At 36.6% G+C, this 18,283-nt stretch overlaps 1 protein-coding gene across 2 annotated transcripts in view; it reads right to left on the bottom strand.

The window, feature by feature from the left end:
- The window catches only part of LOC148951000 (glycerophosphocholine cholinephosphodiesterase ENPP6-like), a 155,022-nt gene that overhangs the window by 50,431 nt on the left and 86,308 nt on the right, over positions 1–18,283 (bottom strand). Inside the window, exons 1-3 of one of the 2 annotated variants that reach the window (XM_089090553.1) lie at positions 6,139–6,288; positions 4,594–4,774; positions 3,122–3,257 (exon numbers count right to left, since the gene is read on the bottom strand). In XM_089090553.1, the coding sequence (XP_088946679.1) occupies positions 3,122–3,257; positions 4,594–4,774; positions 6,139–6,205 (384 nt within the window). In that variant the 5' untranslated portion in view covers positions 6,206–6,288. Of the gene's footprint in view, positions 1–3,121; positions 3,258–4,593; positions 4,775–6,138; positions 6,289–18,283 lie in introns of those variants that run through there. The other variant, XM_089090552.1, reaches the window with a different exon arrangement.

Here is an 18,283-nt window from a genome sequence, read left to right as displayed (position 1 = left end):
CAGACACAAATGTCTAGTTATGGGAGTCTTGCTGGACTTGCATGTGGACACCGCAGGAAGACCTTACAAATACTCGAGGCATGTTCAGTGGAACCCTTGGATCTGGGGATCCTGACGGGAAGTCCTGATTTTCAATCAATTAATTAATTTGCCATTAATATACAAATTTTTAGTTGCCATGGGCCAGTTGACATGAACGAGTCAACCTTTTCATTGATTGGTTTAAAAATCGTTTAAGAGTGCTTTTGGCGAATTAAGTGGTGATCAGCTGATTTTAAATCGCGCTTTCTGTAGTGCCATATAACCAGCTTTTTGTTAGACGGGGTAGAATTTTCATTTCATTGTTTCCAAGAATTTATTTTTATTTTTTATTAATAAAAAATCTATTATGCATTTTTTTTTAAAAATAGTATGATTTAAATTAAAAAAAAAATAAATGGACTGTTTGTTCTTTGTTTTAAAAAGCTGAACCTGCACATTATTACGCTGTGAATTGAATTTTCGATTGATTTTTCGAATGAATCTTATTTGTAAACTTGTCACAAAGGATATTTTAGTAGACTTTCTAAATGGTTTTATCATTGCACCAGAGGGTTGTTTATAAACGTTGTTGGTGCAGTGACCACTTCCTCCAAAACAGTAGATCAAAATTAAAGTCAGTTGACATCCTCTTAATGTAGTAATTGACTGATAATTGTTTATTATTTTTTCTAAGTTTCAATATTCACATTTGCATGTACATTTGTTGTGTTTATTTGTGCATTTGTTTGATATCTATTAACTAGGCAGCGCAGATAACGCTCTAGTGCCACTTACATAAAAAGGGAAAAGGCCTTCAACTTGTTATTTCCTTCTGGCCAATTTGTATGGAAATATGGTTCAAGAAACATGACATATGGCTCATTCGATTGGCAGTTTTAATGCTCTAGTTCTCTTTTTAAGATTCAAGAGTGATTTGAAAGTAATTAACTCTCCTTCCTGGGCCCTTTTTGCTACCGCTCCGAAACCCCCTAAATCATCCGATTAAAATCCTGAGATAGCTATTTTGTTCACAATAGTTGAAGATCTAATAAATGTGCCGTTGTGGATGATATGATACACACAGCCCCTGGGGTAAGGGTTGTAAATAATATAAATTGTCAATTGTTTAAACATAGGTTTTATGCTGGAAAAGGACGCGTGTTTGATATTGGGCGAGGGATAAAAAACAATGCAAAAGGAAAAACTTAAAAATGGGACTGCAATCCAGGAGGAAAAATACAAGAAAAAAAAATTATTCCTCCAAAATGGGGCCTGACGAAGAACAAGAAGCAGAACAGAAGACTTTCTCTCCGGCCACTTCCTTGGGAATGGGTAGTCACAGAAACTAGAGAAGTTGCTAATTCGTTTGGAAATTGAAAATTCTATTGCTCTTTTTAAGGTCATAAGGCTGAAAATGATTGGAGGGCAATAAGCCTCATTTTTGAATCGAGACTTTGAGATATTCATTTTGTTCAAAAACGTCAAAAGCTCTAAAAGGTAATACCTCCAGGGTGATTTTACCCTAAGAGCACCACTGGCCATTGCACTGAATCATGTACGATCTGACCATTAAAAGATACGGGGTACCGTAGCCCTACTCCTATTTATGGTCATTTTCATTCGTTTTGTTGTTTCACTTAATTATTCATATCAATTTCTGTTCTTATCAGCAGTATCTGTTATCTTTGTGTTTCATTTGATTTTTCCTTTTATTTTCTGTTCGTTTTTGGTTTCGTTTATCCATTGATAGTAATTTCTGTTCGTATTCGGTTTGAATTATGACAGGACTTAATTTCTGCTAGGGATAGGTTTTAACATTGCTCTTAAGTATTCGGGAAACATAATCTTAGAAAAAAATCCATTTAATTAACAAATGAAAGCATATCTTGCAAATAATGATTTAATTTATCCCTGACGACGCCTGGTCAAGAAAGTATGCATTATAAAATTCTATGTGAAGCAAAACATATCTCTTATTTTATACTTATTGGTGACTGTGACCTTTTTGATTGAGTCCCCATACAGTGTTATAGCTTAAAAAACGAATCTCAGTCAACTTAAAAAAGGAAACTAAATATGGGCGGCTCAATTCAGAAAATTCATCACAGGTAACTCAACATACAGAAAACTCCAGCTAATCAAGTCAGCGCAGTAAATTCAATATAAACAGATAATCGTAACACAGACAATAAATCCAAGAGAAAAGTCAACTCAAAAAAGGCAACTCAACATACTGACAGCTGAACCCAAGACCCCATGAAGAATGCAGCTCAACCAAGGAAATCTTAGCAATGGCAAAACTAATCTTGAGACACCAATTGGTGTTTCTGAAACTTTTATTTGTCTTTCACCACTCCGTAAATTTAAACCTAAACACGATTCCGGGGGAAGGTTTGCTTCTGCCTAATCTAAGGGGCTTTGCTCTCATGTCCCCTATGTTCAGGTAAGTGTAAGCAAAATTATTTTTTTTTATCTTATAGGTTTATTAGTGTTTAAACTTGTTTACTTTTGAAACAAAATTCATAAATCGTGTTTTTATATAAAAAAAATTATAATACTCAGTAACGTGTTTGACTTCGAATACGTATTTTAAGAACGAAGACAAAATATCTTTCTCTGGTTTATCTGAAAATAATATACACTACAATTTTTTTTTTCTTTTTCCGATATAGGCTCCTTGACTAGTAAATACAAAAACACCCTCAAAAGAAGAAGAGCGGCAACTCCGTGTATCCCTGCTCTTTGCACCGTGATTTAACTTATAATTAATATAATGACACATTTTCTAACGGCTATTTTGTTTATCTAGCACACTTATAAAGTTAATTTCTGAATTATGTATAGTTAGAGCAAAGAGTCGTTATAAGAAATCGTATTATTAACATTTAGAAAGTAAATAAGCAATTAACCCACATAATTGGTTCTGAAAGAACATAACTTAATTTCTATAATATCCTGGAATAGCTTACAAATCTTCTGGATATTCTTGTTTTATGAAAAAATAATCTAGCATGAATTTTGGATGAGCCTGTCCAAACGAGACCTAGTTGATTTTATAGTCATTAGGCTATAAGTAACTATACCCTTAAAAAAGGCTTACCATCACCATATCATAATCTTCTTGCTCTAAGATTTCAAATGCTTTTCCAAGATTAGATTCAAGGACTTTTGATCCGCGTTTTGCAACAAATCCATCACATAGTGCAGGTCTTATTCCCTTCTGCGGTACGTCACACCTGTTAAAATAGAACAAAATCACTGGATAAAAGACATAATTGCTAATATTTTATATTATAAATAATCTAATAATACTCATAAAGCCTTACATTTAATTTGGGTTTTATGGAAAGACCGGAAAGGAAATCAACCAATTTAATTACAAAAGAACTGATTTTTTTTTTTTTTTTTTTTTTTTTTTTTTTTTTTTAAGCGCTGGTAAACAGGATTACAACGTCATATGAAAATGCAGCTAGACTCTAGGCTCATGAAAATACTTAGACAACACTAAAATTACTTGTCACAACAAATTAGTCACCAACTACAACGATTTTGCTAGCTGGGTAAAATTGTTTTCCAGAGTAGAAAGAATTAAATCTTTTCAAGGAACAGGGTGAGTTTTCAATAATTCTTTCACAAACAAAACAACGGATATGAAAGGGATAAGTGTTAAGTACAACTGTTTAACACAAAAGCTAATCAAAGCTTTCTAGTTCAAACAAACTGTTGATGAGAAGAACAAAAAAAAAATTTTCAACTGTAGTAAGGATAGTTGTAAGGATAGGAGTTACATCTTTTATAGGATCTAATTTTTAAACACAGTTTTCGTATTTTAGATTTTAAATTGTATTCATAGTACAGCATGAAGGGAAAAGAAGAAAGTAATAAAACAAAATATAGTATAGGAGGTTTATAAAACATTAGAGTTGCCATTTTAAAGCCATTACGCTATTTTGCTCAAAATCTAAAATAATATCAACATCAGTATCTAAAAAATTGCTTTGTTCAATTACTTTTCTTCACCTTACTTTTCAAAAAAAAAACAAAGCAAAATTTGTTCTAATTTGATCCCTGTTGCTTTCTTTCAATTTTAAATATTTTGGGCTTAAAAATTGGGTAATTTGACAATTATCTGAGTTTGAGAAGATAATTCACATTGCATCACTTAAATTCCCTTTATTTGTTCATAACTTATGAACAAATAAAGGGCAAGAAAAACTGCGGAAAATAGAATATTGAGCACATTTTTGAACCAACAAAATGCTAATTTCCACCCACAATAGAATTCCTATGCATGTGCGTACCTTGCTATATCTACTCTTCCAAAAAAAAAGTTTTCCAGGACAGTCCATAAGATCAATTAAAGGTGGAACTAACTCTCCTTAAACGTAATAAACAGGCTTAAGGTAATTTGCCTTCCCTTGAAATATTACTTAAAGTTTGTCTTTTTACCGATTGTAAACGGTGAGAAAACTTACCCTAAGTAAGTGATTTCTTATAAACAATTTGTATTCCTATTCCTAAAAGTACCTTTATTTTTTTCTGACAGAGAGAATTAGACTTTGACAAACATACCTTTGCCACAAAAAAAGTCCCACTTTTTTTCCTTGTCGAGTGGCTGTAGTCCATATAGGCTCAGCAGACTCCCACCAATGAGCACGCTGAGTAGATGTTGTATTAAATAATTCAAATGCTTCATTTCTTGAAAAATCATACATGTAATTACCAATTATATTATGGCTTTCAGCATACAGGCCTGCAAAAGTAAACTTCAAAAAGAAAGAAAATACCAAACGTAAACTTAAAAACGAAAGAAAATACTGAAATGTTTTATGCTAAGTGGCTAGATTACTTGAAGTGAAGTATACCCTTTGATACTTGAAAAATTACTTTAACAATAACATTAAACCATTATAATCATCGTCTAAAATTCTCGTAAGTAAAGCATTCAAAACTGGAAATGCTGATCAAAGATTAAGGTTCAATCCCTGATCGAGTAACTTGTTTTCAAAATTTACTTATTATTGGTCAGGAAACTACATTTTATTTCTGCTTCGGTGACTTTTCTAGAAATAACGTAAACTTACATAGATAAAATTCTAGTTAAGGCCCGAATTTACTTATGGTGAATTTACTTGAGGCACTGGATACATTACGGATAGGACATGTTCTGTAAGAACTAAAATCAAATAAGAAATAAAATCAATTTTCTCATTTTGATCATAATTCAATTCACGAAAATATAGGAGGGGGGGGTGTGTTTTTCAAAATTTACAAGGGCAAAAAATACAGGAAAGAAAATCCCCCCTTCCCTTCCTCCCCAATAGACCCCCTTGTACATCATAGGTTATCTATTGTTCTTCTTCTTCGCATATCTATTGTTCTTCTTTGGCTAAAATGTGTCTTCCGCCAGGTTTTACTTAACCCATTTCTACTATTCAAATAGTTTTAATTTAAATATTTTTTATAGGCTACAAACTAGTATCGACTGCCCTACCCAATCTGATATTTAATCTGATATCTGAACTAACCAAAAAACTGTGTCAGCAATAGCAATGAAAAAGAAAAACAACAGTAGCTCATAATATTTTGCCAGAACCAGAAAACAACTTCAGTTCAATTTAAAGCGAAGGTGGGAAAAAGAAAAAAATAAGATAAACACCACACATATTCTTACTTGGGAAATACATTTATCATTATGATTTTACTGAATAACAATAGATGGCGTCTGTTTTCTTGCTCAGAGAAAAACAGAGTTTCTCCAAACTTTTTGTACGCTGTTGAAAGTTCTTTCTAAACCAGCATACTAGTTGACTCTTGCATTCCAAGTCAAACATAACACATTTACCAGACTGAAATAAATCTTTTGCAGCGATTGCATAATTTCTTTTTGTCTATTTTCTTAGAAAAAAAACTTTAGAGACTGTCACGAAACCTTCTAGGTGCCTGTTGGATAGAGCTAATAAGTTAAGAAGGCCGACAATTTGGAACTCTGGAATTTTAATTTTCTTTCAACAGGAATAAAAGAGCTTAAATTGAAGTTTGAACCTCGAAAGTGGAAATACTGCTCTTTTAGTTACAGAAAAATAAAGTCCGCTGAATGTTTCCAAAATTACTTACTTTTTTCAATCTGAAAGGTATTTCCGGAAAAACAATATATGCAGGTGCCCTGTTGCCCAATCTCCATATTTTTTAATCTTAAACATGCTTTTAATCCTCGGCATTGCTTCCAACATTCACTGTTTTAACTTTCATTTAGTTTCACCTCCCCCCACCCAATGATGTGTGCCCTAAAAAATGAATAAGGGTGGGTCTCCCTTATCTCGAGTGTCTCATTATATCTTACTTTATTACAAAGATACGAAAAATAAAAATACTATTTGTGGAAACCTGTTCCTTATTACTAAGAGCTCGTTATCATAGCAAAATTTATGTAATGCCTCATAGCCAATATTGTTTTTCTGAGGCCTTATCTGTTGCTAAGGATTAGATTCGTGCTAGTACAAAAATTAAATAAAAAAAACTAGTCTTTTCAACTGAAAATAAGGAGCAACATTAAAAATTAGAACGAAAAGAAATGATTACATACATGAGGCGGGTTGCTCCTCTTCGACACCTCGCTCTTTACGCTAAAGTTTTTAAGTACTTTTAGAAAAAGCTTCTTATTGTTCTAATTAAACGATCATTGTGTTTCAAGAGTCGTTCTTAAGGAATTAAGACGGAATTCAAACTTTAACGTAAAGAGTGAGGTGTAGAGGAGGAGCAACCCCTTCATATACGTGATAATTTCTGTTTGTTTTAAGTTTTAATGTTGCTACTTACTTTCAGTCGAAAACGTTTTTTTTTATTTAATTTCTGATCGTTTTTTAAAAAATGCCAGGAAATCTGACTGCACCTAAACGGAAAAATTTCTCCTCTCCACGGATTTATTCTCTAGACAACCCAATCCTGGTGAAAATTTACCCCGGACAATTACCCTTACATCTCCAAAACAAGTCGGCTAAGACGTAAAGGCGTAAACAATGGTATATTTTGTAACTTAACCGACAGAGCTGGAACTAGACAGCAGCAAGTCTGGCTGCAATCCTACTAATGCTGGTAGGATACTAGGATTCATTGGAATTTGGAACCATCTGATCAGCATACCTACTAGAATGCGTGTTCGAACCTCAACCGAACTTAATAGGAAGTGTGAGCTGATATCTGAATTATAATAATAATAATTTATTTTTGACCCACTAACAATTATAAAAAAGTGGAGTAACAAAAGAAAATAAAAAGTAAAGACATACAGAAACAAAACACATGCAAAACAATATCTTTTTCGACTGACAGAATTCAAACTTTAACGTAAAGAGTGAGGTGTAGAGGAGGAGCAACCCCTTCATATGCGTGATAATTTCTGTTTGTTTTAAGTTTTAATGTTGCTACTTACTTTCAGTCGAAAAAGTTTTTTTTATTTAATTTCTGATCGTTTTTTAAAAAATGCCAGGAAATCTGACTGCACCTAAACGGAAAAATTTCTCCTCTTCCCCACGGATTTATTCTCTAGACAACCCAATCCTGGTAAAAATTTATCCCGGACATTTACCCTTATTATTATGAATTATGCTTTTTTTGGGAGTACCAGCACATTTTGACCTCGACAAAGGAGTTGTTCGCTAGATCTTACAATCAGAACACCCATCAAAGGACGTTATTAGTCATGAACCAAAAATAGTGAATAATCGAAGCAAGTTGTGCACATTCAAAATCAGGACACGATCCCATTTTGTGGGGGAGAAAAAGGGGGATCTATAAGTCCTTGTCATCATGATATCTGCTAGGAAAGATTTTTGTGTTTTAGGCAAACCAGGTTTGGATCAATAATAAGCAGCCCAATTCTGCATTTCGAGAGTCCTACAAGATCTGACCTCAGGGGGAGAGAGGAAGAATTCCTAAATTATTTTTAACGTGGTACCTTTCAGAATGGGTTGATCAATATCAATCAAGCCTAGTTGGAATTGAGATTCAGTGTCCTACTTGTGCCTCTTTGTGTACTGACCCTAATCTTCCCCTTGTGAGGTATGAGGAGGCTTTAGCTTCCTATAATCAGAGAATCTGCCAAAAGATTTGTAGATTCCGATCGGACTTCGAGGCAAGTATGTAATAATTTCAAATGTGGGAATCTGGACCTCACTTGACTTTTGTAGAGAGTAGTGGTAGCAATGGACTCTCTTGAACCTGCGATAAAATCTTTATTAGCGCCCCCTGTGTCCCAAGAATTTTCCTGCCACATTTTAATAAAATTTAATTTTTTAGCAAGTTTTTTCGTTTATTTTAATCTGATTTTCTTTAAATTAAATAAGAAAAATAAGTTTTTTCAAATGAAAGTAAGGAGCATCATTAAAACTTAAAAAAAACAGAAATTATTACGTATATGAGGGGGGTTGCTCCTCCTCAACACCTCATTCTTTACGCTAAAGTTTTTTAGTACTGTTAAAAAAAAGCTTCTTATTGTTCTAATTAAACGAACATAGTATTTCAGGGAGTGGTTTTTAAAGAAATGGGACAGAATTCAAACTTTAGCGTAAAGAGCAAGATGTTTAGGAGGAGCAACCTCCTTGCTTTCAATTGAAAAACTTATTTTTCTTATTTAATTTTTAATCATTTTTTAAATAATGTCAGGAAATCTGACTACACCTCCACGAAAAAATCCCTCCTCCTCACAGATTTATTCTCTACGCAATTCAATCTTGGTAAAAAAAAAAAAAAAAAAAAAAAAAAAAAAAAAAAAAAAAAACCTGGATAATTACCATTAACATCTCTACGCGCAAATTGAGTCGGCAAAGAGAAAAAAAGACACAAGAGGAATTTTTTATAGGAATAAGGGCAAATTCCCACAGTGTGAATTTTCCCCTGGAAAATTCACCCCCTGCAAACTGCCCTCCATATGGAAAATTATCCCCGTGGAAAATCCCAACAACAGAAAATTCCCCCTTCCCTACCCAAGAAATGTATGGATACTTCCCAATAACATACTATACGTAAACAATGGGCAAATTTTGTGATTTAAATACCTTTTACCAGGGGCTGTGGGGGGGGGGGGCTATGATATCTCCAAAGGCATAGTTATTTGGCCTTTTAACTTTACTGAACAAAATGGCTATCTCAGAATTTTGATCTGAAGATTTTGAGGAAAAAGGGGCGTGGGAGGGGTTCTAGTTGCCCTCTGAATTTATTGGTCACTTAAAAAGGGTACTAGAGCTTTTAATTTACGTTAGAATGCGCCCTTTCACGACATTCTAGGACCACTGGGTCGATACGGTCACCCTTGGGAAGAAAAAAAAGCAAAAACAAACAAACACGCATCTCTGATCTTTCTTCTGGCAAAAAAATACAAAATTCCACATTTTTGCAGATAGGAGGTTGCAACCTCAACAGTAGGGTTCTCTGATATGCTGAATCTGATGGCGGGATAATTATTAGAATTCTATGACTTTTAAGGGGTGTTTCCACATTTTCTCAAAATCAGGCAACTTTTCACAGGCTCGTAACTTTTGATGAGTAAGACTAAACTTAATGAAGCTTATATATTTGAAATCAGAATAAAAATTCAAATCTTTTGATATATCTATTGGTTTAAAAGTTCCATTTTTTAGAGTCTTATAGAGCTCCTTACTTGCAGTTCGTCACCAGGAACTGTTTGATGGGAAAAGATATGGGAAAATTGAAGATTTTGGATTCAATTTGCTTATACTTACTGCCAACTGCGCCTTCTACTTTATTTAATAAAAATAAAGTTTAAAAAATTATAAACGGTTACAAATGTTAGATTATTTGTTTGAACTTTTGCGCCCCTAAAATTTCTTCACTCGGGGCAACTGCCTCCTCTTTACCCCCCCCCCCAAAAAAAAACAAAAACAGTATACTGTATAAATACAAAAGTCGTAAAAGTCGTAGAAACTTCAAAGGGGGCTCATTTGAATGGAAATCGAGAGTTCTAGTGGCCATTTTCAAGGTCAAAAGTGATTGGAGGGCAACTAGCTCCCCCCCCCACGCTCATCATTCCCCCAAACACACCCAATCAAAATTTTTAGATAGCGTTTTTGTTCAGCGTAGTTGATTTCCCAGTAGAAAATATATTTTTGAGGAGGACACTCCCCCACAACCCTCAGGGTTAGGGTTTTAAGTTATGCCCTAGGGGCATATAAGGTTTTTACAGAAGGTGTTGTCGTAGAAACTTCAAAACAGACTGATTAGATTGGAAATTCAAAGGGATAGTTCACTTTTTAATGGTCGAAAGTGATTGGAGGGCAACTAGCCCCTCCCCTCACGCCCATCAATTCCCCAAACACATCAAATCAAAATTCTGAGATAGCCATTTTGTTCAGCGTAGTTGATTCCCAAATAGAAAATATGTTTCTGACGAGGAAACTCCCCCAAAACCCTTAAGGCTAAGGTTTTGAGTTATACCTTGGGGGCATATAAGGTTTTTATAGATGGCGTTGTCGTAGAAACTTCAAAAAAGGCTCATTCGATTGGAAATTCAAAATGCTAGCGCCTTTTTTTATAGTCGAAAGTGATTTGAGGGCAACTAACCACCCTCTCACGCCCACCTTGTCCCCACACACATCCAATTAAAATTTTGAGATAGCCATTTTATTTAACGTAGTTTTAAGTTCTGGAAATTAGGTCTTTGAGGATGACAACCCCCCCACAGCCCTCTGGGCAAGGGTTTTAAGTTATGCCCAGGGGACATAAGGTTTTGTATAGACAACGTTGTCGTAGAAACTTCAAAAAGGGCTCATTCGATTGGATATTTAAATGGCTAGTTCCCTTTTTAATTGTCGAGTGATTCTATGGCAACTGACACCCCTTCCACGCCCACCATTTCCCCAAACACATCCAATCAAAATTTTTATATAGCCATTTTGTTCAAAGTAGTTGAAAGTTCTGGAAATTATATATTTGATCAGGACACTCCCCCCACTGTCTTCAGGGGCAAGGGTTATAAGTTATGCCCTGGGGGCATATATAGTTTTTATGGAAGGAATGCTTGTATAAACTTCAGAGAGGGCTCATTTGATTAGAAATTGAAAGTTCTGGTTCACTTTTTAAGCGTCAAAAGGTATTGACGGGTAACCAGCTTCCCCCCCCCCAAACCCTTTTTTCCCAAATACATCCAATAAAAATTTTAAGATAGCTATTTTGTTAAAAATAATTCAAAAATTCAAAGGGCTAGTTCACTTTTTAATGGTCGAAAGTGACTGGAGGGCAACTAGCCCCATCCCCCCCACGCCCATCAATTCCCCAAACACATCCAATCAAAATTCTGAGATAGCCATTTTGTTCAGCGTAGTTGATTCCCAAATAGAAAATATGTTTCTGACGAGGAAACTCCCCCAAAACCCTTAAGGCTAAGGTTTTGAGTTATACCTTGGGGGTATATAAGGTTTTTATAGATGGCGTTGTCGTAGAAACTTCAAAAAAGGCTCATTCGATTGGAAATTCAAAATGCTAGCGCCTTTTTTTATAGTCGAAAGTGATTCTATAGCAACTGACACCCCTTCCACTCCCACCATTTCCCCAAACACATCCAATCAAAATTTTGATATAGCCATTTTGTTCAACGTAGTTGAAAGTTCTGAAAATTCTATGTTTGAGCAGGACACTTTCCCCACAGTCTTCAGGGGCAAGGGTTATAAGTTATGCCCTGGGGGCATATATGGTTATTATGAAAGGAATGCTTGTATAAACTTCAGAGAGGGCTCATTTGATTAGAAATTGAAAGTTCTGGTTCACTTTTTAAGCGTCAAAAGGTATTGACGGGTAACCAGCTTCCCCCCCCCCAAACCCTTTTTTCCCAAATACATCCAATAAAAATTTTAAGATAGCTATTTTGTTAAAAATAGTTCAAAGATCATATAACATAAATTCCGGTGTTGACACAACCCACCAGGGCACGGGGGCAGGCGTTGTAAGTTATGCCCTGGGGTCATATAGGGGTATTATGGAAAGGATGCTCGTATTAACTTCAAAGAGGGATCATTTGATTGGAAATTGAAAGTTCTAGTTCACTTTTTAAGAGTCAAAAGAGATTGGAGGGTACCTATCCCCCCCCCTCCACGCCCTTTTTTCCTCAAACCCATCCAATAAGAACTTTGAGATAGCTTTTTTTTTAATATTTCAATGACCATATAACGAAAACTCAGGGGTCAACACAGACCCCCAGGGCCCGAGGGCATGTGTTGTAAGTTATGCCCTGGGGGAATGTATGGTTGTTATTGAAAGGATGCTCGTAAAAAATTCAGAGATGGCTCATTCGATTGGAAATTGAAAGTTCTAGCTAGGTTTTTTAGAGTCAAAAGAGATTGGAGGGCAACTAGCCCCCCCACACCCCTTTTCAAAACCACGCCCCCCAAGCCACAAACACCCATGTAGGAGAATTACAGTACCCTATATTGAGCAACAAGGATTTTTTTTTCTTTGCATGAGAAATATTCCACATTTCTTTTGTTTGCTTTCTTCACCACTAGTTGGACACTAGCACATCACGGAAAGATGATTACAGGCTGGTGGCATTTTCGTCAAGATCGCTTGCCTTGTTGGGGGTTTCTCCCCTTTTCAAAAGTTTATAAAGGAATTACGCTAGCTTTAATTAAATAATGAGTAATAGACAAATTTTTACAGTTATACAAAAAAAAATTTTCCTTCTCTGTCAAATCAAGTTAAGAAATAATAAAAAATAATTAGCAAGTTCTGATAAGTAGCAAGAATGATAAATAACAAGTTCTTATGATTCGAGAGATTAAAAATTAAATTAAAACTAAGAGGTATAAAATTAAATTAAAAAAAAATTTTGTGTCAGGATTAAAAACTGTTGAAAAAGTTCCTCCAACATGCAAATAGCAAGCCAAACCATGATTTTTATAGAAAAGACAAAAAGATATAAAAAAAAATTTTCATCAAAAAGAATAAGTCAACAAAACAACGAACAGAAATTAATTTGAAAACTTTTTCCACACAACAAGTTTTTGAAAAAAAAAAAATAAGAGCTCCTCTATTAAGCCAAAAATGGGCAGAATTAAAGTCAAATAATCTTCCAAGCGTAAAACTATCATAAATCACTATCAATAAACAAATGAAAATCAAAACGAGGGAAAATCACAAGTGTAGGGCTCTGTTCGCCATTCTCCAAGTAGGCCGCAAACTTCCCCAATACCCTTGCCAACTTTTAGTACACAGTTAAGTACTTTACCCGTTGTTTGAACTAGAAAATCTGTTAAACGGGGTGACCAAAGTGAAACCATGGCACTTCCAGCATTCCTTGTCCATGTCACTTCCAATTTTTAGCTTAATCACTTTTTTAGGCAATCACTCGGTGATAAATGCAGAACCAATTTATTTTAATTATCAAATACATACAAAAAAAAATAGCAGAGAACGAAAAAACATCAGAAGTGAACAACTGTACCAGGGTAATTTTCAGTAGGTAAATAAAGATAAAGTAGGTATTTTGGAAACCCTACCAAGCCCTCTTCATCAGAGGCAACGCTATAGCTAATGTTTAATTATTTATTATCATTTTCTTTCTCAGAGGCACTTCATATGGAAGGGGTCGTCTTAGAAACTTCAAAGGGGGCTCGTTGGATTGGAAATCGAGAGTTCTAGTGCCCTTTTAAATAGTCAAAAGTGATTGGAGGGCAACTAGCCCCCCCCCCCCCCCACGCCCATTATTCTCCCAAACACACCCAACCAAAATTTTGAGATATCCATTTTGTTCCGCGTAGTCGATTTCCAGATAGAAAATATGTTTTTGAGGAGGACACTCCCCCACAACCCTCAGGGCAAGGGTTTTAAGTTAAGCCCTAGGGGCATATAGTGTTTTTATAGAAGGCGTTGTCGTAGAAACTTCAAAACACGCTTATTCGATTGGAAATTCAAAGGACTAGTGCCCTTTTTAATAGTCTGAAGTGATTGGAGGGCAACTAGCCCCCCACGCCCATCACTCCCCCGAACACATCCAATCAAAATTTTGAGATAGCCATTTTGTTCAGCGTAGTTGATTTCCAGACATAAAATATTTTTTTGAGGAGGACAATCCACCACAACCCTCAGGGCAAGGGTTTTAAGTTATGCCCTTGGGGCATATAAGGTTTTTATAGAAGGCGTTGTCGTAGAAACTTCAAAACAGGCTCATTCGATTGAAAATTCAATGGGCTAGTGCCTTTTTTTAATAGTCGAAAGTAATTGGAGGGCTACTAGCCCCCTCTCTCACACCCATCATTCCTCCAAACACATCCAATCAAAATTTTTAGATAGCCATTTTGTTCGACGTAGTTGATTTCCAGATAGAAAATGCGTTTTTAAGGAGGATACTCCCCCACAACCCTCAGGGCAAGGATTTAAAGTTATGCCCTGGGTGCATATAAGGTTTTTATAGAAGGCGTTGTCATAGAAGCTACAAAAAAGGTTCATTCGATTGGAAATTCAAAGGGCTAGCGCCCTTTTTAATAGTCGAAAGTGATTGGAGGGCAACTAGCCCCCCCCCCCCAAGTCCATCATTCCCCCAAACATATTCAATCAAAATTTTTGGGATAGCCATTTTATTCAGCATAGTTAATTTCCGCATAGAAAATATATTTTGAGGAGGACAATCCCCCACAACCCTCAGGGCAAGGGTTTTAAGTTATGCCCTGCGGACATATAAGGTTTTTATAGAAGGTGTTGTCGCAGAAATTTTAAAAAAGGCTCATTCGGTTGGAAATTCAAAGGGCTAGTGCCATTTTTAATAGTCGAAAGTTATTGGAGGGCAACTGACCCCCCTCTCACGCCCAACTTTCCCCCAAACACATCCAATCAAAATTTTGAGACAGCCATTTTATTAAACGCAGTTTTAAGTTCTGGAACTTAGGTCTTTGAGGATGACAATTCCCCTACAGTCCTCAGGGCAAAGGTTGTAAGTTATGCCCTGGGGGCATTTAAGGTTTTGTATAGACAACGTTGTCGTAGAAACTTCAGAAAGGGCTCATTCGATTGGGAAAATAAATGGCTAGTTCCCTTTTAGTAGTCGAAAGTGATTCTAAGGCAACTGACACCCCTTCCACGCCCACCATTTCCCCAAACAATTCCAATCAATCCAAAAAACACGCTTATTCGATTGGAAATTCAAAGGACTAGTGCCATTTTTAATAGTCTGAAGTGATTGGGGGGCAACTAGCCCCCCACGCCCATAACTCCCCCGAACACATCCAATCAAAATTTTGAGATAGCCATTTTGTTCAGCGTAGTTGATTGCAAGACAGAAAATATATTTTTGAGGAGGACAATCCCCCACAACCCTCAGGGCAAGGGTTTTAAGTTATACCCTTGGGGCATATAAGGTTATTATAGAAGGCGTTGTCGTAGAAACTTCAAAACAGGCTCATTCGATTGGAAATTCAATGTGCTAGTGCCTTTTTTTAATAGTCGAAAGTAATTGGAGGGCTACTAGCCCCCCTCCCACACCCATCATTCCTCCAAACACATCCAATCAAAATTTTTAGATAGCCATTTTGTTCAGCGTAGTTGATATCCAGATAGAAATTACATTTTTAAGGAGGACACTCCCGCACAGCCCTCGGGGCAAGGGTTGTATGTTATGCCCTGAGGGCATATAAGGTTTTTATAGAAGGCGTTGTCGTAGAAACTTCAAAAAAGGCTCATTCGATTGGAAATTCAAAGGGCTAGCGCCCTTTTTAATAGTCGAAAGTGGTTGGAGGGCAACTAGCCCCCCCCCGAGTCCATCATTCCCCCAAACATATTCAATCAAAATTTTTGGGATAGCCATTTTATTCAGCATAGTTAATTTCCGCATAGAAAATATATTTTGAGGAGGACAATCCCCCACAACCCTCAGGGCAAGGGTTTTAAGTTATGCCCTGCGGACATATAAGGTTTTTATAGAAGGTGTTGTCGCAGAAATTTTAAAAAAGGCTCATTCGGTTGGAAATTCAAAGGGCTAGTGCCATTTTTAATAGTCGAAAGTTATTGGAGGGCAACTGACCCCCTCTCACGCCCAACTTTCCCCCAAACACATCCAGTCAAAATTTTGAGACAGCCATTTTATTCAACGTAGTTTTAGGTTATGGAAATAAGGTGTTTGAGGATGACAACTCCTCCAGAGTCCTCAGGGCAAGGGTTGTAACTTATGTCCTGGGGGCATATAAGGTTTTGTATAGACAACGCTGCCGTAGAAACTTCAGAAAGGGTTCATTCGATTGGAATTAAATGGCTAGTTCCCTTTTTAATAGTCGAAAGTGATTCTAAGGCAACTGACACCCCTTCCACGCCCACCATTTCCCCAAACAATTCCAATCAATCCAAAAAACACGCTTATTCGATTGGAAATTCAAAGGACTAGTGCCATTTTTAATAGTCTGAAGTGATTGGGGGGCAACTAGCCCCCCACGCCCATAACTCCCCCGAACACATCCAATCAAAATTTTGAGATAGCCATTTTGTTCAGCGTAGTTGATTGCAAGACAGAAAATATATTTTTGAGGAGGAAACTCCCCCACAACCCTCAGGGCAAGGGTTTTAAGTTATGCCCTTGGGGCATATAAGGTTTTTATAGAAGGCGTTGTCGTAGAAACTTCAAAACAGGCTCATTCGATTGGAAATTCAATGGGCTAGTGCCTTTTTTTAATAGTCGAAAGTAATTGGAGGGCTACTAGCCCCCCTCCCACATCCATCATTCCTCCAAACACATCCAATCAAAATTTTTAGATAGCCATTTTGTTCAGCGTAGTTGATTTCCAGATAGAAAATACGTTTTTAAGGAGGAAACTCCCCCACAACCCTCAGGGCAAGGATTTTAAGTTATGCCCTGGGTGCATCTAAGGTTTTTATAGAAGGCGTTGTCATAGAAGCTACAAAAAAGGTTCATTCGATTGGAAATTCAAAGGGCTAGCGCCCTTTTTAATAGTCGAAAGTGATTGGAGGGCAACTAGCCCCCCCCCCCGCCAAGCCCATCAACCTCCCAAACACATCCAATCAAAATTTTTTGGATAACCATTTTATTCAGCGTAGTTTATTTCCACATAGAAAATATATTTTGAGGAGGACAATCCCCCACAACCCTCAGGGCAAGGGTTTTAAGTTATACCCTGCGGACATATAAGGTTTTTATAGAAGGTGTTGTCGCAGAAATTTTAAAAAAGGGCTCATTCGGTTGGAAATTCAAAGGGCTAGTGCCATTTTTAATAGTCGAAAGTTATTGGAGGGCAACTGACCCCCCTCTCACGCCCAACTTTCCCCCAAACACATCCAATCAAAATTTTGAGATAGCCATTTTATTAAACGTAGTTTTAAGTTCTGGAAATTAGGTCTTTGAGCAATGCAAATCCCCCACAGTCCTCAGGACAAGGGTTTTAAGTTATGCCCTGGGGGCATTTAAGGTTTTGTATAGACAACGTTGTCGTAGAAACTTCAGAAAGGGCTCATTCGATTGGAAAAATAAATGGCTAGTTCCCTTTTTAATAGTCGAAAGTGATTCTAAGGCAACTGACACCCCTTCCACGCCCACCATTTCTCCAAACACATCCAATCAATCCAAAAAACACGCTTATTCGATTGGAAATTCAAAGGACTAGTGCCCTTTTTAATAGTCTGAAGTGATGGGAGGGCAACTAGCCCCCCACGCCCATCACTCTCCCGAACACATCCAATCAAAATTTTGAGATATCCATTTGGTTCAGCGTAGTTGATTTCATGACAGAAAATATATTTTTGAGGAGGACACTCCCCCACAACCCTCAGGGCAAGGGTTTTAAGTTATGCCCTTAGGGCATATAAGGTTTTTTATAGAAGGCGTCGTTGTAGAAACTTCAAAACTAGCCCCCCAGGGTTGTGGGTTGTGTGCCCTGAGGGTTGTGGGGGATTGTCCTCCTCAAAATATATTTTCTATGTAGAAATAAACTACGCTGAATAAAATGGTTATCCAAAAAATTTTGATTGGATGTGTTTGGGGGAATGATGGGTTTGGCGGGGGGGGGGCTAGTTGCCCTTCAATCACTTTCGACTATTAAAAAGGGCGCTAGCCCTTTCAATTTCCAATCGAATGAACCTTTTTTGTAGCTTCTACGACAACGCCTTCTATAAAAACCTTATATGCCCCCAGGGCATAACTTAAAATCCTTGCCCTGAGGGTTGTGGGGGAGTGTCCTCCTTAAAAATGTATTTTCTATCTGGAAATCAACTACGCTGAACAAAATGGCTATCTAAAAATTTTGATTGGATGTGT

This window comes from Artemia sp. Qi Xiang Cuo, chromosome 6, assembly GCF_049724085.1.
Source record: "Artemia sp. Qi Xiang Cuo chromosome 6, ASM4972408v1, whole genome shotgun sequence".
NCBI classification, from domain to species: Eukaryota; Metazoa; Arthropoda; class Branchiopoda; order Anostraca; family Artemiidae; genus Artemia; species Artemia sp. Qi Xiang Cuo.
This window is presented reverse-complemented; position numbering and strand designations above follow the sequence as displayed.